Below are 23,127 nucleotides of genomic sequence, written 5' to 3'. Positions count from 1 at the left end.
TAATCTAGAGAATCGGGTTGCAATAAAAAATGAAGTATTCGGAGAATGTTAGTCCTAGGTATTAAATCTCCATCTAAAATGATCTCAAAGGTTTCTCTATCCCACTCTACAACATCACTTCGTTTACTAATATACTTTACTACAATATCTTTTAAGAAAGGGATGTGAGCATAAGGCGATAACTTGTCGAGGAGTTCATTCACTTTAATTTCGTGACCACCGTAAATTGTATTAATTTTTACTTTCCCACGCGATCTCTTTTGATCTAAAAGTTTTATTTTAGCTTCTGGTGATTCTGATGGAAATCCGGGTAAATTCTGTTTATCAGGATTGGACACATCAGATTGCTCGCATCGAGACTTGTACATATCTAGGGGAATTAATACACTCTCTTGAAATCCTTTATCCTCCTTCTTCATTTTCGACCAAATATATTACCCACCACAGAACCTAATGCAGACACGGCAAGGGGAATGAGTGCTGATAAAAACCCTCCCGACTGTTCTAGAAGATCATTTTTTTACTGTAACTGGTGTCGGGATGCATTAATGAACGCACCAGATTTCGATGTCTCTTGAGTTTACTCAGTTTTTTTCTACTAGGTTTAATAACAGCACCCTCTATGTTTTCAATACACTCTAAAATTGCATCGATTTGATCAGAATTAGCTAATCTGATCAGGGATTGACGTAGTTTCTTATTTTTCTTTGCTTGACTCAATGCGTGTAGATAATGATAATTTTCTACCGCTGCTGGTTTTCGTTTATTGCATGGGGTTGATTTTCGCCTAGTTTTCATCACACCAGCTTTTTTCCCTTTTCCCGCGACCATGTTCCCACTCTATCTTTTCTCTCGTCTCGCTCTCGGTTCAAAGGAAATCAATGTAAGACTGAGGAATGTATCACAGTTGTCACACGATAATTTTTGTTGTTTTCTGTACTTGGTTTCAAAATAGAGGATGAGAAGACCCACTGAGAATGAGTTGAAAAAAACCCAAAGGGGACTAGTATCTAACCCGTTTTTTTTTGTTTTTTTTTTAAATTTGAGAATGTTCAATTCGTATTCGGTACAAACACACGTTGATAGTCATTGAAGATATCGGTTCTAAGTCTTGCCTGTTCGGGCATGTTTTGAGACCCATAAATCATGAGGTAAGAATTAGGTTTTGAAGTGGCCTCGTTAAAGATAGACATAAATACCTTCTGACGTTTCGGCATAATTTTTGCTGCAACATGATAAATCATAGATTTATCGAGCGGGTTTTTAAACAGAACTAAGAAATGACAATTTCTTTGCAGTGTTAAGCGCGCACTTCCATTGAAAAAGAGGTTTTGTAAAATAATAATCCAAGAAATGTTTCTATGGCGACACTTCGTCGTTGTCAAATCAATGATTTGTTTGCTGTTAGCGGCGGATTGCATCAAATCATCGTAGATATGCATTCCGAATTTACTGTTATCCTCGTGGATGTAGTCGTCTATATTTGTAGGTAAACCTTGAATGGTGGTTACCTGACCACCAAATTCATTTTCTATGGTTCGAATGGTATTGTTGTATTCGCCGTAAAAATATATGATATAATCGAGGTCATGGGTGTAAAGTCGACTTCTATTTCTGAGTAGATTCAAGACAAAGGTGGACTTTCCCGCCCCCGTGGGACCACTCACTATCAATTCTGCTTGGCAAATTAATGCGTGAATCAAATATCTCCATTCTTACCGATGCATTTATACTCCAACTATGAACGTTGTGCAAGAGCACATATCACTGTCGAGGTCACATCTTATTTAGTTATTTGACTACTATCTATCCACTCGCTATACATTTCAGGCCACCCTTGGTATCGTACAAAATACTGAAGAGTTTTCCCTCTTTTTCTTTTTCTAAGAATTTCTATTGTGTAGCTTTCGTCTGTCAGAGGTTTTGCAATCAGTTGCATCTCGTCTTCATAAAATCCACCCTTTAGAATATTAGCTTTCAAGTCTTTGAGTTTGTACGTAACCGGATTTGTACTTCTTCGCTCTACTACAGTGAAATATTCATCTGTCCAAAGCCCCAAATATGATTTGTCAAAAAGACGTCTTGACTTTGATATGCGAACAGTATCGCCAATGTTAAATTTGAACTTTGCATAACTTGGAAATTGATCTCCATATAATTTCTGTCGTAGTTGAGCTTCATTTTCCTCGGTTACATCTTTTGGTGCAAGTCCAATTATTCTATGCTTTCTTGAGTTATATGAGTTAACCATCAAGGGCAAAGCATCAATATACCTTTTTGTTTTATGTCTGGTGAAGAATTTACCCATAATCGAACGAAGACTACGGTTGAATCGTTCGCACATCCCGCTCTTAATTTCTGAATGAGTCGAGTACATGGTGATATTGTGATCCTTTAGGAAAGCCTCCATATTTCTCGAATAGAATTCCCCACCCAAATCCACGTGAATCTTGGAGGGCATTCGTTTTTCCTTATCAAATATCCATTTGAAGGCAGAGATTACCTCTGTCGATGTTTTAGTTTTTATCGCTCTCGCAAACCCATACCTCGAAAAAACATCGATTGCTGTTAATATATTATTATAGTTCGAATTGTGTCGAGCATAATGTTTTGGCATGATGACCAGATCCGCTTGCCAGATTGAGTCTATTCCCCTAGAAACATACTTTCTACGTTTAAAACGCCTGCGAACTTGCTTGTGCAAAGTATAGCTCGGTTGTGATTGTAACCAGTTTTTAACATCTTTCAAAGTAACGGATTTGTTGTGATTTTTCACCTCTCTATATAGTCTTTAAGGCGAAGAGTATGCACCAGGACCACTCGAATCATAATATATTTTGGATAAGATCTCCGCATACTGATTCATCCTGAAACCATGAAATCTCCTTTCTATGAGTAAAAACCCGAATTCACATCACACCTGTATATAACGAGGAGAAATAACCGTTACTTACCTAGTAAAACGATAGAGTTTTTTTAGTCAGCAGAGATGATCCGATCCGTGTTAAGGACTTCACATATGTTGAACAACTGGTCTCTCCAAAAAACAGTCATAGGATTCACCGCTTGAGTCAAATGCAAAGCTAGCATATCCCATAACATGTTTGGAGGCCGGTTTTTTATTCAATCCTCCTTAACTGGTATGGTATTGTTACTGGTATATATACTTATTCAATCCTCCTTAACATTAGTTACTAGTATACATACTTATTCAATCCTCCTTAACATTTGTTACTGGTATACATACTCTACTCTCATTTATCTAAGACAGTTTTTTTTTTTTGGATATTCAGGAAAACCCCATTTAGCACATAATAATTCGACTCTATTCATCAGTTTGACCACCAGCCAGGTGTAGCACCAACGACTACTCCTTTGTATAGATGGTCGAATAGGGTGCAAGCATTTGACATGAAGAGAGTGGGGTTTAGACATGGGCTGATAAAATGGTCTTCGATAAATGAGTTTAGAGTAAATACAATTTACATAAACCCCTAAATTGATACACGAATAACTAACACGGTATAAATATAGGGGCCTACTCTAAGTTCATTTCTGATCGGTCACTTTATAAACGGGCAAATATCAACCCCTTCTGGATTATAAAGTGAGCGATCAGAAATGAACTTAGAGTATACCTGTCGTAAATCTACCTGATATTTCTCATAAATGTGTGCCTACCGAGGAAAACCACTCACATGGTCAAAAAACTTTCAATATGATTTAGTTAGTCATTCCTGAATGGCTTGCAATAAAGTTGAATGTTCCTTTTTGAATTTTTTTAAATCGGTTCATTCATTTTTATGAAATAGAAGTTTTTTGTTCAGCAAAAAAAAAAGCCTAAATGAGTAGGAATCTGTGAGACAAAAAGGGATCTTGCAGGGTTTCATCATTTCCAACTTCCGACTGGTTTTCCTCGGCAGGCACACAAATGTATAAATGAAAAATTACTACTCATTTCCATCTTCAATTTTTGATGACACGTTCTCTCGGTGAAATTGGAAAAGCAATGTAGACCTAATGAGAAACCTTGCTTGTAGTTTGTTTACAGTCATCTGATTTTACACAAATGTATGAATGAAAAATTACTACTCATTTCCGTCTTCAATTTTGATGACGCGCTCTCTCGGTGAAATTGGAAACGCGATGTATTGGTGTTTAACACCAGCGGCGTCTACCTCGGTAAAAAGATGACACGAGAATGTAGTTTGTTTACTACCATCTGATGTAGTTTGTTTAGAGTCGTCTGATTTTAATTTCTTTCCACTCCCACCCATCTCTTTGGGAGCCGAGCTCAGATCGCTTTCGCTATCAGAAGGAGAGACAACTGGACGAGGTTTCCTCTTCTTACACCTTTTAAAAGGTTTCCATGTCGATGATGTGTTATTCTCGGCGGCTTGTTCACGCTGATGTTCGTCAAGTTCTCGCAATTGTTTGCCTTCAATACGTTTCTGCTTTTCCTTTTCGTATTTCAGAAAACAACCATTACATCTTTGCTCGTTCAGATCCTTTACAAAGTATTTCTTATGAGGAAATGGTTTTTTGCAACGACGGCATTCTTTGTAAGCCGCATCCGAACATTTCTTGCAAAAACGCTTATCTGGCAAAAGATAGGTGAACTTCTCGCACCAAACGCATTTTTTTTGACACGACTCAAAGTCAGTCTCATCATCGAATTGTTCATTGTTGGACGACATGATGAGATTTATCGGTGTTAGTTTTTACGAGTGGACGATTGGTCACACCAGGATTAAGCAAGAACGTTCTTTAGATTTGAAGACGAGTATCAGTGTTACTTTTTACGAGTGGTTGATTGGTCACACTAGAATTAAGCAAGAATGTTCCTTAGATTTGAAGACGAGTACAACTACTTTTCTTCTGACACAGTTCAATAATCAAGCTAAAAAGTTCTTCATATCGTTTTCCAAAAACGAAAGAAACTCGTCCTTCAACTCAGAGGCTGTGTCTCCAAGCTGAACACAGCGTCTAACCAGTGATTCGAGTTGGAAGTCGTTTTCCAAATAATGCAAATACTTGTAGTACATCGCTTGCAGTACCGTAAGATAATCCTTTGTAACGCCACCTTCGATTTCGTAATTTCTCCCACGTGTTTGAATTCGGTCCATGCATAAATCCACGGGCGTGTCGAGGAAAAACACGCCTCGATAGAACAAGTTGTGTTTCTCCATGGTGTCCATGGCTAATCTTGTAGTCTCGTGTTTGAGAAAATCGCAGGAAAACTCGTTGGCAAGTCCTATCTCTCTCACGGTTTCAATAAACGGAAGACAGGATAGAAGGCTTCTATCACCGACCAGAATTCTCGGTCTCGTATCTCCGCTGTCAAAACTGGATTCTTCCTTTACGATTTTAGCCATGGTATTGTTTATGCAGATAGCAAAGTGCATTTGAGCTGCAACAACGTTTTCAACTGGTTTGTCGTAGAGTAATTTGAGTGGATTATATCCTTGGAAGCTTGTAAAGCCCTCCAAACACTCATCCATGAAAATGATATTCCATGGAAGTTTGCTAGAGTCTTTAGCCAGTTCTTTGATCAGCGTTGATTTTCCTGACGAAATCAATCCATCGATCGCATAAATCGGAATGAATGAAGACATCATTGCGCCGGTTGTTGGAAGTGGAACCATCTCGAAATGATGAAAGAATACGTTTCTCTGTTTTTGATAGTGAAGAGTTCTGCTCACAATTCAGATCAGTGCTTACTTTTCTCTAGTCATAACCTAGTCACACTATAATTTAGAGTTTAACATGTTGAAAAATGACAAGTATTTCCCTTTTTTTTACATGAATGTCAACAATCATCTATTCCTACATCGCCAGTTCCAACTTCACCAAGAGATCGTGAGTAAATTCAAATAACAAACTAATACACTATAACCGAAAACCTCTTCTTTTTTTCATTCTTCCCTCATTTTTTTTTTAATCTCTTCTCACCAAGCAATTTATCTTTGGAGGTAATTTGTAAAAAAAAACAACAACACACACCCTAACCCTTTCTTCACCCCAATCTCACACTTAGGCCCACTCTTGGTCAGAACCATCCCCGGTCATTTCCTCTTCATCGCTTTCAATTTCATATTCTTTCTTCTTTTGCTTCTTATTAGCCCCAATTTTTGTCTGCGGTCTATTTGCGGGTCTTTTCACCGACTTTGTTTTGGAACCTGAGGAAGTTGACCCTGTTCCCTCCCAATTTGGATTCTTGCCCAATTTACCATCTTTCCCGTTATCAACTTGATTTTCACTAATGTTTTCCTCAGCCTCACACACCTCCAGTCCCGCTAATCGTAGAGCATTCTTTTTCAAAATTAACGCGTGTATCTCAGAAGATTTCAAACTGATTCTTCTATCGTGCTTATGAGCGTGTGTTAGGTGATAATACGTCTCGCCTTTAAAGCGAGAAACACCAACACGTATACTCGAACTAATCGGTATACTTATGTAAGATCTAGCCTCATTGTTCATTGCCATGATAAAGATTTTTAGGTCTACACGCAAAGGAGAAAAAAAAGCCAGACAGATAACCCAACACAAGCATGCAAGAGTTGGTTGTACTGAATGCACTATAATCACTGGTCACACCATCATTTCAAGCCAGCATGTCAATCCTAGGCTAAAGTTAAACGAGTAGAGACAATCAGCCATCGCTCCAGCAATAATCTCATTGAGATTTCACTGTGTAGACAGAGATTTAATCCGACAGTGGTTATAGGCTAACGTGTGAATGCCATCTGGTAAAATATAACGTTTGTCATCAAATGCGGACAATGATTGTTTACTCTCCTCAACAGTAAACAAGGCGTGCTTCCTCGATCTGATAGCTCGATAACTACACTCCTTCTGTTCACTGGGATTGTGTAGTACTCTCAAGTAATCACCGTATGAGATGTTTCTCAAGACCGAGGCCCGTCTCCATTAGAGCGTTTTTGCGCTCGCCGAAAAACGACGAGTTTCTGCGCGTCGTTTTGCGCAGCGGTGGTAATTCTTGGAAGGGGTCTCCATTATCGCGTTTCTTAAGAGCGTTATTCGCGCGTATAAAAAGTGACATGGGCTTGGTCCGGGAACATTCAGTCAAGCCTGGTTCATGGTGAGAGCCACAGTAAACTACAAAAATGCCCGCTTGGTCGTCGGATTCCTCAGATTCTGATATCGAGGTGTTAGCCCTTTACCTTTATGACGGACGAAGGAAGAGGAAACGAAGACATCAGTACTGGGTGCATCCCATCTTGAAGGAAAGAGCAGTATATGGTGAATACCATCATCTTGTGAAGAAACTGTTTGGGTATGAGGACAAGTTTTTCCTGTACTTTCGAATGATGCCTGAACATTTCAACTTGCTTTTGGATAACGTAAATGGCTACATAACGAAGGAATACACGGCATTCAGGAGGCCGATTGGACCTGAGGAACGACTAGCAATATGTTTGAGGTAAGAAAGTAATTTTCATCAAATTTTTAATCAATTGTTGTTCCATACAAACATTTCTGGAAGTTACATTAAATTTGGAGCATTCCAATTTGTCGAATTGCTTGATTGTTTTTGCATCTGGCCCATACCCATGCACGAACCAACATTGGAGAAGCCGGTCGAGGTGGATGGGTTACCCTGGATATGCTGGGATGCTTGGTTGCCACTGCTCCCGTAGATTACATGCATTTCGGCCTCATGCACTAAACCATGAATTTTGAACATGATGCTGGATCTAATTTGTGGCGGAAACTTTTTGATACTCGCAGTCATTGATTTCATAAAGTCAGAAATATTTTCATCCTCATCCGGTTGTTTTGGCTTCTTTTCATTCTTGCTTTTGATGTAAGAAACTATGGCGTCATCCACCTCAGATGCTGGTTTTGAAGCCTTTTTCTTTTGTTGGCATCTGGGTTTTGGTGCAGCGAATGTTTCTGGTTGTTTGTCATTGTATTCCGATGAGGTTCCATCACCCAACTCGAGTTCGTCTTCGGCATTGCTATTATCAATCGGAATATCATCGCCTGCTTCAATTGTATCTGTATCAAGGTCCTCAAGATTGCCAGAAGACCTGCAATACAAAGAAATATATTATCAAGGAGCTGAGCTACATGTATAACATTTCCTTGACATATCCTATTGTGCTATCATACATTGTAATGTGATTGAAATTTTTTTTCGACGTACTTGCGGTTCTCCATATGTGGCCTCAGGAACTCCAACATCTTTGCATACTTGTATTCCTTCTTGGGTTTCTTCCTGCCCTGACGGTATGGGAATGGCATCTAAATATTTCCTCATAGCGTCGCGGACACTCTTCCACTTCGTCTTCGCAAGTCCAACTTGAACGTTATAAAAAGAAATTATTGTTAAAACAATCATGATTTCAGGTTCCTCGCCACCGGGGATTCGTACAAGACCATTGCCTTCAGCTACTACGTTGGAGTACATACCGTATCGAAAATTATTCAGGAAACGTGCTAGGCTATTTGGGATGCTCTGCAGCCAATGTATATGCCACAACCAAACAGAGCGCAATGGGAAGACATAGCAGATGGGTTTGGACGCAAATGGCAATTTCCCTGTTGCCTGGGAGCGATGGATGGCAAGCACGTACAGATTTTTGCACCAGCAAATTCTGGGACTTTGTACTTTAATTACAAGAAAACCTTTTCTGTGGTACTGCTTGCACTTGTTGACTGGAACTATTGCTTCACAGTCATTGACGTCGGCAGCTACGGTTCAAATAGTGATGGGGGAATCTTCAAAAGGAGTACCCTTGGTAAGAAGCTGATGAATGGGACCCTCGAGATCCCAGCTAACAAATGCCTTCCTGGGGCAGAACAACGAGTCAAACCAGTTCCACACGTCGTGGTAGGGGATGAGGCATTTCCGGCTATGGAAAACCTCCTTCGCCCTTTCCCTGGAAAGAACTTAAGGGACGATCAAAGAATTTTCAATTATCGGCTTTCCAGGGCCAGAAGGATATCAGAAAATGCCTTCGGTATCCTTGCTAATCGGTGGAGGCTCTACCATCGGAAAATTCCTTTGAGCGCTGAAAGTGTTGATATTGTTGTGAAGGCCACTTGTGTATTGCACAACATGTTACAGAACAGGGGTGTTCCATTTCCTGTCAGACCAGTTACGAATGATGTCACGCCTGACGAAGAGGATACGTGTGATGGAATCCTGAACGATTTGGAAAAATCTGGCCATCGGCAAAAGAAAGATGCTCTCATGGTCCGAGAAGCGTACAAGGACTACTTTAGTTCTAGAGCTGGGGCAGTTCCTTGGCAAAACCAAGTGTGTTTCGGGGAGGACTAGAAAGTTGGTGACCACTAGAGACTGAAAGCTGCAAACCTCCAAGGTGGGGGTCCATGGTCTGGTGGGGGTGGTACACGGACTGAGTGGGGCGGGGCTCTCAACTTCTGTTAAATCAATATGCTTCAAAATTAACTTGAACTTACCTGTTAAATTAGCTTTATCACCAATTTGCTTCCATACCCTTTCTTTCCTCTCAGTATCTTTGAATTCGGCTAGGGACTTATCATATATCATTGGGTGTTTTTCGATCTCAAAAATGAGTCTTTCTATCAAGTCACCTGGCATGATGCTCCCTACAACCACAACTGCACAGTCCGAGTGCTTTCAGGGGGCAATGCACGGAATAAAGTGGATATGACTGAATTTATGTGTCAAATGACCGCCGAGTAAATACGCTTTGAATGCTATTTTTGCATTCTTATTTAATCCGCCGGCGGTGTCCGTCGAGCAGAAATTGATTATGTTATCCGCTACGCTCTTGTGGATAGGGGTAAAGGAAAATCAATTAGAGCAATCGAAGCGGATTTCCGCGCGTATAATCGCGTCGTCGTGCGACGCGCAAAAACGCTCTAATGGAGACGGGCCATCTTTGACCGTAGGCCTACAAAATCGCTGACACGGTCCAACGGACTTTCGTGTTTGAATGCACCCGGTCTTCGGTGATTAGTTTCGCAGTAGAATGGTGATGATTTCGGAAGATTCGAAAGATCAAAGTATCGTTTGAAACGAAACAAATCTTCACAAGGCTCATCTCTATTGCTGATAGCATAGTATAAACTATCGGTGTCTCTGTAAATCAACTCACAGTCGGAGCCAAACAGTTTCATGACAAAATTGTAGTGCATTTTGTACAGGTGATTCTTGGCTAGATCGAGGCAGGCGAAGCCAACGGCAATCGGTTGGTTAATCAAAACCGTGGTAGGTTTCAATTCGATTCCCGCCAAAGACGAATTGAAAATAGTGACCGATTTGAAATTGATTTTACTGGTTAACTTCAGAATTTTTTTGCTTGTGGACACCAATTGGAAATTGGTAAATTTTGATGAATCCTGCAGCAATTTGCCATAGACAGAGTTATTCATTAACTTGTAGAATGAAATCTCAAATTCGCTTTTTGCCATCTGTCTTTGTTGTGTGTTGAAATCAATGTAGCTTTCCATAAACTTGCTTTTGGTGAAGGTGAGAATTCGATGAGTTTTGACCAAGACAAGACCTAACTTCAAATAGGTGCGCAAGGTCTCGTGATGGATGACGTAACTTCGCCTGGGACCCAAGTGAGGAACGAGTTTTTTGCTAGCTTTCCTGATGGTCAACTCCAGGTCGGCAGCCACTTCATGTGCATAAGGTGACCAATCTGCCGGGCTAATCTGATAGTGCTCGGGGGCCAGTGGTAAATCATTGTGTAAATCGTGCAAGTGGGTCGGGTAGTCCAAATCCACACTTAAGATGAAGCCTTGATCACCACCTTTTGCTACGGAGTGCAAATCGAATTCCTTCATCTCTGTATCGCTCAACCAACGGAAATCGCCAACTGGTAAATGTGATCGTAGGCAAAAGGAATACATGCTACAACAATCCAAATTGACTATTTCACACTTTAACATGTTGGGTCTATAATCACTCATGTCGGGCATGTTCCGATGAACTTCGCGTTTCATTACACCAGATACCCCACCGCGCACCCCAGACCTCAAGAAATTCACCATTTCCATATCTTGTAATAAATCCAATTTGACACCGGTATGACGGAGCATGCAATGGAAAGAAAAGCTTGGAGTGGAGACAAAATGACACGGGTCTAGTGTAAAGTTTTTCATGCTCACATTCCTAAAATTCTCAAATATTTCAGCGAGAATCAGTGTGTCGCAATGGAGGTACAGAGTGAGGTAATCTTTCAATGATTTCATGCCCATGATTGACCAAACCTTCTGTGCCCGCTGGTACATTTCATCAGAAATCTCGCTGTTCTCCAAAGAATTGAAAAACTCTGCTTTTGCAGGTAATTCTTCCAATTCTAACTTCTGCTCAGAGTCTAAGAAGTCGTAGCAGAATGCAGACTTCGCTTTCACTAAATTGTAGAGCTCTTTGTTTTCATTGACATAAGCAAATAGAAGCTTAAATTGAATGTCCTCCCCATCCTTACCGGTGTGGATTGAGTGAGCTAGGGTGGCCAAAGAACTTGAAAGAAAGTGAAACGAGTCGATGAATTTGAACTGACCCCCATCGTAGTACATTGCATGGTAATTTTCTTTTGTTTTCGGAATAATGCGAAAACTTACTTTTTCCTGGGCTGCTTGTTTTGCAAGTTCGTCAACAAATATGTGAAAGTCATATCTCATGGAGTTATGTGCAACTACCGTTATCTGTGTACATTCTTTTCCCCAGCTTAAGTTGCACCTGTTGCACAGGGCATGTCATGGTCGGCACATTTTTTTGACCCAGGAGTAAATTTTTGTTGACACATTTCGCAAGCGTCTTGAGCAGTGAACTTGACCCAATCCTGTCCACGCATTTTTAAAGGACAATAATAATGTAATCTTATCAGCTCAATTTCGTTTTTCTGAATATGGAGCCAATTGAGAAACTCTCGAATACAATCGGTACCGACGTGTGTGAAAAGCTTTGAATTGTGTTTCGAATTCGAACAAATTCTAATTGCAGAAACGGCAATTGGCACGTGTCGGTGAATTCTTTTCGATTTGCCCGAATTTTGCTTTTCAGAAGGATCGCTTACCATCATTGTTTCGTAATCATAATAGATTGTCCATGGCATTTTGATGGTAGCAGAAAACTTATCAAAGGCTAGATGAGCTTTAGCTGAAGAAGGTGTTGTGTAAACCTGACCTTTTCTATCACAGTAGTGAGTTTTGTGTTGATCCAACTTGAGTTTTGATTTGTACACGGACAAACACGATCTGCAGACAAATTTCTTGAAATGACGCATTCCCGTGCCTTCCCGATGTAGCAAGCGTGACAAGTTTGTGATGAGAAAATAATGTTCTCTGTACAAGAGAAGGTCAACACAACGATTGTCGGGGAGATGTTTTTCTTTCGAATGGTAAATGGGCACTAAGCACGGTTGGTTCCGTTGTTTTGGAGCATTGACATAGCGGTAAACATTTACAGACAGATTGTTCCTTTTTTCAAAAGTTGAAATCTGTCCGAGACCTACTGGAAAAGTTAAATTAGTAACATCCAATCTGCACTGGTCAACCCACTTTTCAAAATTAGCAACTCTTATCCTTGGGTGATCAGATTGGCGCTTAAGGTGGGCGAGAATGCAATGGAGGAAACACTCATCTCCCCTTTGATTCGTTTTGTGATTGTTGAGCTGAAGACAGGCTTTTTTTCGAACCAGTTCATCCGGTAAACAAACTCTCTTACACGTGCCTCTGTCTAATTTCGTAAATTCACAACCTCCGCGGAGGATTACAAACTTGACTATTGTTAATTTCATTCCCAGGACTTTGTCGAATGTCCATCCTGACCCCGCCTGTATAAAGGTATCGAATTTCATTTCAATTTCGTCCAGGTTTTCCTCAAGTAAAGATTTGATATCCCCAACCACCAGTGCAGATTGGGTGTTTGTGTTAAACCAAGGCTCAGTAGCTGTTGCCTTACCAGATTCATAATCTTTTTCCCCGGTTAGATTACGAAGTAAACGCACCTGAATTTCAAAATGATATTTCAGACCGTAATCCGCATGCATCTTGAAATATTTGACCAGTTGCGAGTTCAACAAAGGTCTCGCCTCCTTACGTAGAAACAAGGAAAGGTCATTTTCGCGTTTGATATCGCGATATTCATATTGAACCCCATCCATAGATGGTGAAAAGTTCCGCGTGGCAATCATCCTTCGCGTCACCAGTGTTCAACCTGCGCGAATAATCGCTGCGAGGTGTACAGATAAATACTAAATCTCTATCGTGACTATGAAATTACAATCTTATTAGACTATTATACCCTGTGTTGTTGGTGATTGATAGGAAAAAGGTATCGATCCGTAGAAAGGGAGGAGAGAATTTCTGTCACACTGAAATATGTATAAGTATTAACTAACTCATAACTCATGTCTCGAGAATCCCGGTGTTCAACCTTTATAGTTCCCATCGTGATTGTTATTTATTATTCCCCTAACCCCTTGCGAATTTAGTTTCAGTCACACCATAATTTCAACCTTAGCTCAGAATTCGACAAAACCTTAATCTCTATTCGAATTTATGCGTTTTTCATTAATTCTAGTGTGACTAGGTGGGAACAAACAAGTGTAGACCTATAAAGCTGGTGAACGCTTGAGGTTACACAACAACCAACGCGTCTGGTAAGTGGTATAAGATTGTGATAGTTAGAGTAATTATTTTTTTGTACTCATTCTTCACATTAATTACTAAAAACTACAAATGGTCATTTCAAACCCCACACCAACTTTGATTGCAAGGACCGGATAATAGTATATTACTTATAGAAGCGAACCCCTTGTTCAATGTTGGTGATTGAGATTAGAGTGAGAACCTGCCCCGGCAAGAAACAATTACGGACCAAGCTAACTTTAATTGTAAGGACCAGATAATAGAATATTACTTTTAGAAGCGAACCCTTTGTTCATTGTTGGTGATTGAGATAACACACGTGATATAAGAGTTGGGATAAAACATTGGATAGTAATTCATTATTTGTACTTATTCTTCACATATTTCACCAACAACAACAAGTGCTCATTACAAAACCCCTGATTGAGATTCCAGTGAGAACCTGCCCGAAAAAAATGACGTACACACTCAAGGTTGTTGTTGTGATTGGTCAGTGAAGTTAAAGTTTAGAGAGTGTTTTTTCAAGATATCGTGAATTTGATTGGATCCCAACTACTCTGAGCTCCTGATCGTGCGAGGACATACCAAAAGACGGGTTTTCATCCTTCTTATGACTATTGTAATCCCGGGTGACTTTCCATGGTGAGGGCGGGTGCTGTCCCACGATTGGCTGTCGAATTCTCCAGCATTGTCTCCACTGGCTGGCGGCCACCAACCTGCAAAAAAAAGGAAAGTTGTATCAGTGGAAGCGCAGTGAACGCCGAGTCTTATAAAGACCTGTTTCAGGGCGGATAATTCAGATTATACTGTTGATCAAATTCAAACACCATTAACATCTTAATGGATCTCCTTTACAGATGTAGATTGTCTTTATAACTATATAAGACATCGGAGACGTTCGCATTTCGTGCAAATCTACCTTTCGACCTCTCTCGCACATTTCTTGAATTTTTTACGTTCACTGGTAAGTAAGTTTTTTTAATATCCTGAATATACACGCGGGAACACCGTCTTGTCGGTGTACGAGTCGAACCCATAAATTGCTTCCATTGTACATCGTCAGGAAGAGATTGGGATCTAAAACTTTCGTGTATAGAGTGCAAGTTTCTTCTCATCTTTCGGTATGGTTATTCACACGAATTTATTCAACTCTATCAAATACTTTGTTATTCTAAAAAAATCCTTATTTCATGTTTGCAAGATTCGTCTTAAATTCTCGTGTGACTGGATGAGGTGACTATAGATTTGTAAGCACTGTTCTGAAAATAACTTGCTTCCACCATAAACCAGAAGAAACACATTAATCACACGTCTTAAATTCTCGTGTGACTGGATGAGGTGACTATAGATTTGTAAGCACTGTTCTGAAAATAACTTGCTTCCACCATAAACCAGAAGAAACACATTAATCACACGTCTTAAATTCTCGTGTGACTGGATGAGGTGACTATAGATTTGTAAGCACTGTTCTGAAAATAACTTGCTTCCACCATAAACCAGAAGAAACACATTAATCACACGTCTTAAATTCTCGTGTGACTGGGTGAGGTGACTACAGATTAGTAAGCACTGTTCTGAAACTAACTTGCTTCCAACCATAAACCAGAAGAAACACATTAATCCTACGTTTTTCGTCTGGTTGGTTTTTCACCAGTATGATTATTTTTGTGATGATGATAATTTCACTAATGATATTCTCTCAAGTAAGAGTTGAATTTTTTTTTTCCATTTTAGATTATAAATATGTATGTTTCAACCATAAGAGACTTGCTCTCGTCGACAATTGACATGACCCACTGTTCAACTCAATTCCATTCTTCCTATAGATAAGAAAACATTTGTGTGACTGTGTCTTGCTTCATGTCTTTCAGAAATCACCACTGTTGCGCATATAACTAACCATCCTAAGAGAAGATACAGTGGTTCTCTATCTACAATTGCTTAATTAAAGGTATGTGTTTAATGTAGCCAGTGTTGTAACTTGATCGAATACAGAGACGTGTTGGAAAGAAGAAAAAAGAAAGATGTCAATCTCTTAACATATTCCCACATTTTAAGTAATATCACATAAGTGTAATACTCTTCACTCTTTTTTTTTCCAGTTAACCGTTTCATCATTGTTGCAAGATAAGAAAGAATAATCCCAGTACTATAATCTATTCATTGGTGGTAAGTAAAAATTATTTTTGTTCACCCCCTTCGAAACTCAGTACTCTGTTCTCGAGAGTAATAATAATGTCAAGGAATGAAGTAATCGGGAATTAGTTTTTAAAAAAGTTTGTTTTTTTTTTTACAGGAAATGGCGAACGAATGAATACTTTTGATGTAGAAGTGGGAAAGTTAGACAATTTGAAAATCCACTTAGTGATTGTTTTTATGTCATGTACAAACCTGATCGAAGAAGATTACACCTTTGACCAATACGATTACGCCGAGTATTACACGAAGTCGAGAAAAGTTGATAGCGATGGATATGTCAAGAGAGAGTTGTGTGATGTTACTTACAGAGTATCCAAGTTTATGAACATTCATCTCTATGTTAAACATAACATTCATCTTTGGGTACAGGAGACCAATTTCAATCATTTATTAAAACAAATTACCTGCGAGATTCTAAAATTCGTTCACATTCATTCAAACAAAATCCCACATTTTTCCTATCAAATTAATAATATTCAATCAAGTTTTTTGATTATAAGTGAAAAATTCAAATGTTTAAGGGATATCACAAAAATTGAGGGACAAATTAAACAATTCTTTTCCCCATGTCCAACTCTAAAAATATATGAACATCACCAAATTGGACCTGTTATTTTCATCGAAGACCCATTAAACTATAAAACAAACCTTCTGAATAAGGGACAATTCTGGGGGTTAAAATTTAAACAAGGTCATATTAGGATTTTTAAAGACAAGGGAGTCCTTGTCACAAAATCAATCAAAGACTTAGAAAATATTGAACAAAAATTTATAAATTTCGTAGATTACTGTAATTTTAGTACTGAGTTAAAATGGCTTTGATTCAGAAAATAATTAACACCCTTTACAAGGAAAATCACATAAATAATGAAATGAAACGAGGGATTTTTCAAACTCTAAACCAAAAAAAAGAGTTTAGAAAGTTTGATTGCAACAATAAACAAATTTGGAACGAATTTGCTGAAGTGGTCAGGGAGAAAATTCAATCATTTCAAATTGTATTAGTTTATTCCCCCATGAAAATTAGAACCGAGTGTGGGTTTCCTGTAGAGGGAACCATTACAATAGTAGTTAAGAATACAAATGATATAGAGATAAAAAAGGACGGTACAGACTTAGGTTTCCAAACCAATGGAGGGGAGGGGGAAGAGGAAGTAGTCTTCGACTTCTTGGGTGAGGTGTCTGCAGACTCTGAGTCTGAAGACGAGTCGGGTGTCTCAGATGTTGTGGGTTTGGGGAAGAGAAGCGCAACCAGCGCGGAGGGGGATGCAGGGGGTCAACCGGAAAAGAAGAAAAGACTGACCAAGTGTAATTTATCTGACTCCAGCAGCGATGATAATGGTCCGTGTGAAAACGAAAATGGGGGATGTGACCCGACAAGACGCATCTCGAGAGTCACTAAACCCCCAACTGGGAAAAAATCCCCTACAATCACCCGAGTTGATAGCGCACATGGGATAAATTCAGTGGCCACATTTTTCGACGAACGGGACAAAATGTCCAAACTAAATGAAAATCAAAATCTCTCCCATGAAGAGAGAATGTTTCAAAAGAAATACTTGGAAAAGTGTCGATGTCATGGGGGAAAAGACAAAGAAACTATGATCAACGATTATCAAAAGATTTGTTCGGTAAAAACAATTCAGTTTGAAACAAGAGAAAAAACCGTTGGTTTATTAGCAAGAGAATCAACTATACGTCAAAACTGGGTAAAAGGGGCCGAGAGTCTTGTGACTCAGTTACAAAAATTAACACACGCGATGGGGAAATTCGAAACGAAACAAACCTGCGATTCGTTAATAAAACCATTTTTCGATAAAGAAATAGCGCACGGAGAATGCAAACGGTGCACTCTCCATTGCTTGCCTTTGTTTGCAAGCAACATTAAAATGCCAGTAGGACGTCCGGTAAATCAAAAAAAAAAAAAAATCGGATTAAATAGAGATACTGGTATGAAACCACAAAGTAGAATTCCCTATTCAACTAGAAAAAAACTAGAAATATATGATCCAAGGGCACATGCTGATAACATGCGAAATAAAGAAAAATGGAACGTTCCCGGCGAGGCCCTGACAAAAACTATTTTTCAAAAGAGGAGAATGACTTCGTTAAAAAACAATTCGAAGGGGTTAACAGGAAAAATTTTTAAAAATGTGCAAGGCTTGGTTAATTCATTGTAAAAACTTTTTGATAGGTGTCTGGGGTTTTTTTTTTGTTGAATTGGTTAGAAGGCGTGGTAGATAGAAATTGGTTTCCTGTACCCACTTCGTTGGTTTTTCTCAAGTTTTCAAGTGATGTATAATGTTTACAAAACATCTTTTGCCTCGGTAATAAGAAGATGAATTTATTCTCCTTTCTAATAGGAATTGAAATATGGAAACGGGTGCGAAGAGGATAGTATCTTTGTGCGAAGAAAGAGATACACTTCAAAACGAATCCGATATAGGACGTCATAAAATTAAATTGGTACGAAAAGACATGGACACTTGTTCTCGACGTTGCGAATTTTTTGAGGCCGCACATGATCAAGCTAAAGGTGAAAAAAAAAGGAGGGGAGTGGGGGTATTATTAGAATAGATGGTGCATGTAAAGCGGAGAATAAGCTAGAAATTAGCTTTAAAAAAGAAAGTTTTGCGTACACCCCCTCGTACAGTTCGAGGGGGATGGTTGGAATCTACGTGGGGTATATGCAGGACATTGAACCCCAAACGATGCGTCGAGTGGGCACTGGGTTAAGTTTTTTTCTTGGTGAAGGTGTTGTTGGTAATTTTTTCCCCGATATGGGGGAATTACGATATTACGACAAGGTTATCGTAAGTCCCCGTCAATTCAGGGGGGAAGACCATGATATATCAATATCCGTTTACAATTTAGATGATGAGAAGATTACTTTTTTTCCGGGTCAGAAATTGGGGGACATACACTTTTACACGATTCCGCAAGAAGTGTTCATGATTAATATCGCGGCATAAAAAAAGTTTGGTTGTTATTACCGAGGCTAAAGTTGGTTTGTTTTCTACAACATTTAGTTTAGAAAGGAGATTCGTTGTATATCTTAGCTAATCTAGTTGAAAAAGGACCTGTGATGCGTTCACAAGTAATTGTGTGTATAATGTTTTAGTTTAGAACCGAGTAGAAATAGACTTATAATTCTGTTTACTTTCAATGAAGAAAAGAGAAGAATTAGTTAAAGTGAAAATAGGTATCATACGGTGATTAAATTCACTAGTTCTGCGAAAAGTAAGGATATTTTTTCTTAAGTCACGATGTAAAATTGATAGAAATGAAATAAATAATAAGAGAGGACGAGACCTCCATTCGCGTAATGTGTTTGACACATCTTTTTGATATAATTAAAGTGTGCCAATCAGCATTGCGTCTGTGTGGAAGGTTTTGTAAACAACGATTACATTTGCACGTGGAAGGAGCCAGGGTATAAAACCAAGAAGAAAAGAGGATGAGGATACAACCCCCATTTGCGTAAAAGCGTTTGACATATCTTTTTGAAATAATTAAAGTGTGGCAAACATCGTTGCGTCTGGGGAAGGTTTTGTAATTTGCGTAAAAGTGTTTGACATATTTTTTTGAAATAATTAAAGTGTGCCAAACATCATTGCGTCTGTGGAAGGTTTTGTAAACAACCGTCACATCTGCACATGGAAGGAGTCGGGGTACTCAACGTTGAAAAGGGAGATACCAATCCATAAAGAAGGTTTGAACCGAAAAAAGGAGTGACTTGGATAATGTAGAGATTTGACTTATCTCAGATTGAAATGATAGATCCCTACCATGTGATTTGCTTTAATTTAGTTTAATTTAGATCACGAGAAGTTTCAGGGCTAAAACACAAACTGAAGATAGATTTTTACGAGTTTCATTCTTCTAACTTGGTAACAGTCAACATTAAAGATCGCTTTAACCCCATTCACAGTTGAACACGTTAATATAAACTAATTCGCTAGAATAAAATATGTTCTACTTACCCTTAATAATTTTTTTCATCCGTAGACAAAGGGTTGGAACGTAAGGCAATGCAGTCTACGTTCGATCCGCGTGCTGGGGCCACCTGGTGTATGCGCTAGTTTGTGGAGGTATCATACCCGTTACCAGACTTCTGAATGCTTTTCTAATTGGGTTTTAGGATGGTGATTGGTCAGAATTTGTTCATAATTTTACCTCACGCACTTGACGATCCCCTTATTGTCGTGGCTCCGATGAGATAAAACTTAGAATAAACATTCTATTCTTCCCATTTTTACGGTAAATTGAATACTGAGTAGTTTTTGGAAAATCCTTCCCGGGGATTTCTTTGTCATTATAATGGGTGAATGAGGGTGGAATGTTTTTATTGCGTGACAGGGTCTCCATCGGGGCGCCAGTTAATGTTAAAAAGGGTTTGAACCCTTGGCAACATAATAGGAAATGGGGTGGGGTAAAGATGTTATTGTTCACCTATTGATGACTGGGAATTGTAGGGACAACATTAAGACTTTAGAAACGTGAAAATGACATAAGACCGAATTGTTCGAGAGTGGGGTATACGTGAAAACAAGTTTTATAGATTATGCAAGAAATTTTATTAGCAATTCTCAGCTCATAAAAAAGCCTAGGAATTGAAAACGTATGCGTCCTAGGTTGTCTATGGGGGGGTCCTAGTTAAGTACATTGTCTAGGTCTTTAGGGGATATAGATATTTAGGGGGGACGCACGGGGTAAAAAAATACGCGATCTAGAAATAATCTAGATCTAAAAAGTGTAGTGTCTAGGGTTAAAAGGGCTTAAGACCTAGAAATGCACTTACAAGGCCTAGTATATACTTACAAGGCCTAGTATATATTACTGGCCTTGTAAGTGCATTTTTATATACTACTAAGGTAATATGGGATCATTTCAAGATCAGGAATCACGGTGAGTTCATTGACCACTACCTCAAAACTGATGTGATCCTTTTAGCTGATTTATTTGAGAAATTCAGGGATGTCAATTTGAACTACTTTCAGATAGATCCATGTCACTGTTACTCGGCACCAGGCCTAATCTGGCAAGCTGGTTTGAAGTACACAGGAATAAACCTAGAACTACTGACTGATACCAACATCTTACTTACTTTTGAGAAAGCAATACGAGGTGGAATTTCGGGTGTTATGGGAACAAGACATGTCAAGGCAGATGAACACCACAAACTACTCTACATAGACGCAAATAATCTCTATGGCTGGTCCATGATGGAACCTCAACCCTATGGTAGTTTTGAAATCATAGATATTGATCCACTTAACATGACTGTTATTAGTAAAGAGCAGATTATGGCAATTCCAAGTGATAGTGAAGTAGGCTACTTCTTAGAGGTGGATTTGGAGTATCCAGGATATATTAAATTTAAGTCTGTCATAACAAAACTTCCATAAGGTTGAGGTTCCATCACAGCCCATCCGTAAAGGTTATTAGCATAAATGTACAGGAGTTTGTGGTTATCATCGGCCTTAACATGTCTTGTTCCCATCACACCCGAAATTCCACCTATTATTGCCATTTTTAAAAGTAAGTAAGATGTTGCTATCTGTTAGAAGTTCTAGGTTTATTCCTGTGTATTTCAAACCAGCTTGCCATGTAAGACCTGGCGCTGAGTAACTGTGACATGGGTCTGTCTGAAAGTAATTTAAATTTACTTCCCTGAACTTTTCAAATAAATCTTATTCTTATCAAGGTAGGTTACATTGTAACTTCATGTGACGTGTAAAAGGAATAAGGAACTGATTCTTTTTTTCCTCAATAGTTTGAAGTCTGTAGTATCAGGGAACATCTGTCTTGTAATTTTGAAGTCATCGTCTACCATTGATTTTGTTATGTTGTCTAAACTGGACTGTAGGAATCTGTACGAGTCTAAGAACCTAAAACATCCGAACTGAAATGAAATGTATTGTTCTGCTGTTCTGGCAAGTAATTTAAGTTTCTTATGTTGATGTAGTTTGGTCATTAAATCTTTAATGAATAGGTGAGAATCATAATTACTTAGATTGTGAAAAAACACTGGAATGAACATGGCTTTCTTTTCATTCAGAGTGCAAGAGTGCAGCACCTCTAAAACTACCACTGTAGTGATCATGGTCCTTTACCTTATCATACCCTAGCAACTGATTGCAGTGGTAACATTGTGTTTCTTTGTGGTATCTCTTACAATCTTCATCTGTCATTGTTAGAGGAAAATTACTGTTCAATAAATTAGAGAATTGTTCTTCCATTTTGATAAGTTATTTACAGAACACATCTACATAATCAGAACCTCTTTGATTAAATACTGATTATTGTAAAGATATTGATAATCAGAGTTAACATAAACTCCAACTGCTGATAAGTTTCTTGCTATTACTCTCTACTGATACTACAGATATGTTTTTTGACTCAAAATCTGCATAGATAACAAAAGGAACTCTATTCTTTATTTAATGTTTTTCAAACTTAAGTTGAGACCATTTACTATTTGGTGTTGGTAAACTAATCTTACAATATTCATGTTCATTACATTTCTTCTTATGATTCTCAAGTGTAGATTTACGATAAAAGTAATTTATACAACTCCTACAGAGATACACAGTATGAGTGCCATTCCTGAAGAACATATTGATGTCAGTTATGTGCATGAAATGACCCTTGAAATAAAGAATATCAATGACTTCATTATCATCATAGTTCTTACCATTCCCGGATAGGAAGAGAGGTTCTAATTTTACCTCACGTATCTTTTTAGCAGCTTCGTTCTGTAACTTGAACACATTAATCTTAAGATTGCCATCACTCTCGATTTTAGGGATATCCTTTTGAATACATACAGGAAAGTTATTTATTTGTACTCCGTAGTGAGAGCTAGGATTGATCTTAATATCATTTGCATAAATCTTTTCCAGCATTTCAGTAGTAAGCTCTGCATGTTCTTGATGTTCTATCTTATGTTCCTTGACATATCTAGCAGCCATTAGACTCCAGAGCAAACACTTCTGATCATTTCCCTGTTCCTTTTACATTACATTTATTACAGCTTTAGTGTTAAAATGTAATCTAATATAATGACCACCTTTGCACCTCTTGTAAGAACATATTGCCATGTCACATGACTCTATTATGTTAAGGGACAAGCCATAGCCTTGAAAGTATCTCTCCTCAATCTGTGTATTTATGCAGTTAAGTTGGTTTGTTACTGCATAGATTGAAATTATGCTTTCCATTGGAGACTGAAATGGGTGGGTAACTGTATCGTCTTGCCGATTAAAGCTCTACTCTGCGACCTTATGTCAATTAAAGCTCTGCTCTACA

General features: G+C 38.6%; 2 protein-coding genes and 1 long non-coding RNA gene across 4 annotated transcripts; 1 reads left to right on the top strand and 2 right to left on the bottom strand.

The window, feature by feature from the left end:
* Nucleotides 1-7,470: 7,470 nt before the first annotated feature.
* On the bottom strand, nucleotides 7,471-19,883 carry LOC135486585 (uncharacterized). Of its 2 annotated transcripts, XM_064769503.1 has the most exons (4): nucleotides 19,800-19,883; nucleotides 14,203-14,333; nucleotides 8,171-8,325; nucleotides 7,471-8,054 (listed from the first exon to the last, which is right to left on the bottom strand). In XM_064769503.1, the coding sequence occupies exons 3-4, from the start codon at nucleotides 8,266-8,268 to the stop codon at nucleotides 7,508-7,510; spliced, it is 645 nt and encodes a 214-aa protein (XP_064625573.1). In that variant the 5' UTR covers nucleotides 8,269-8,325; nucleotides 14,203-14,333; nucleotides 19,800-19,883; the 3' UTR covers nucleotides 7,471-7,507. The 2 variants fall into 2 exon arrangements, with proteins under 2 accessions (XP_064625573.1, XP_064625572.1); XM_064769502.1 differs by lacking the exons at nucleotides 14,203-14,333; nucleotides 19,800-19,883 and adding an exon at nucleotides 9,451-9,868.
* On the bottom strand, nucleotides 9,877-11,646 carry LOC135486749 (uncharacterized). The gene has a single exon (XM_064769845.1). The coding sequence runs from the start codon at nucleotides 11,644-11,646 to the stop codon at nucleotides 9,877-9,879; it is 1,770 nt and encodes a 589-aa protein (XP_064625915.1).
* Nucleotides 13,280-16,404, top strand: LOC135486586 (uncharacterized). The gene is made up of 5 exons (XR_010446727.1): nucleotides 13,280-13,628; nucleotides 14,475-14,581; nucleotides 15,489-15,568; nucleotides 15,720-15,786; nucleotides 15,914-16,404. It is a non-coding gene; the product is annotated as an uncharacterized LOC135486586 (long non-coding RNA).
* Nucleotides 19,884-23,127: the final 3,244 nt, after the last annotated feature.

This window comes from Lineus longissimus, chromosome 4 (assembly GCF_910592395.1).
Source record: "Lineus longissimus chromosome 4, tnLinLong1.2, whole genome shotgun sequence".
NCBI lineage: Eukaryota > Metazoa > Nemertea > Pilidiophora > Heteronemertea > Lineidae > Lineus > Lineus longissimus.
This window is presented reverse-complemented; position numbering and strand designations above follow the sequence as displayed.

Excerpts from the sequence above, each read along its gene's own strand:
- LOC135486585 (XM_064769503.1), bottom strand. The coding sequence starts at position 8,268 with ATGCCATTCCCATACCGTCAGGGCAGGAAGAAACCCAAGAAGGAATAC. Across the intron at positions 8,055-8,170 it reads CCACATATGGAGAACCGCAA|GTCTTCTGGCAATCTTGAGG; the intron begins GTACGTCGAAAA and ends TTTGTATTGCAG.
- LOC135486749 (XM_064769845.1), bottom strand. The coding sequence starts at position 11,646 with ATGAGATATGACTTTCACATATTTGTTGACGAACTTGCAAAACAAGCA.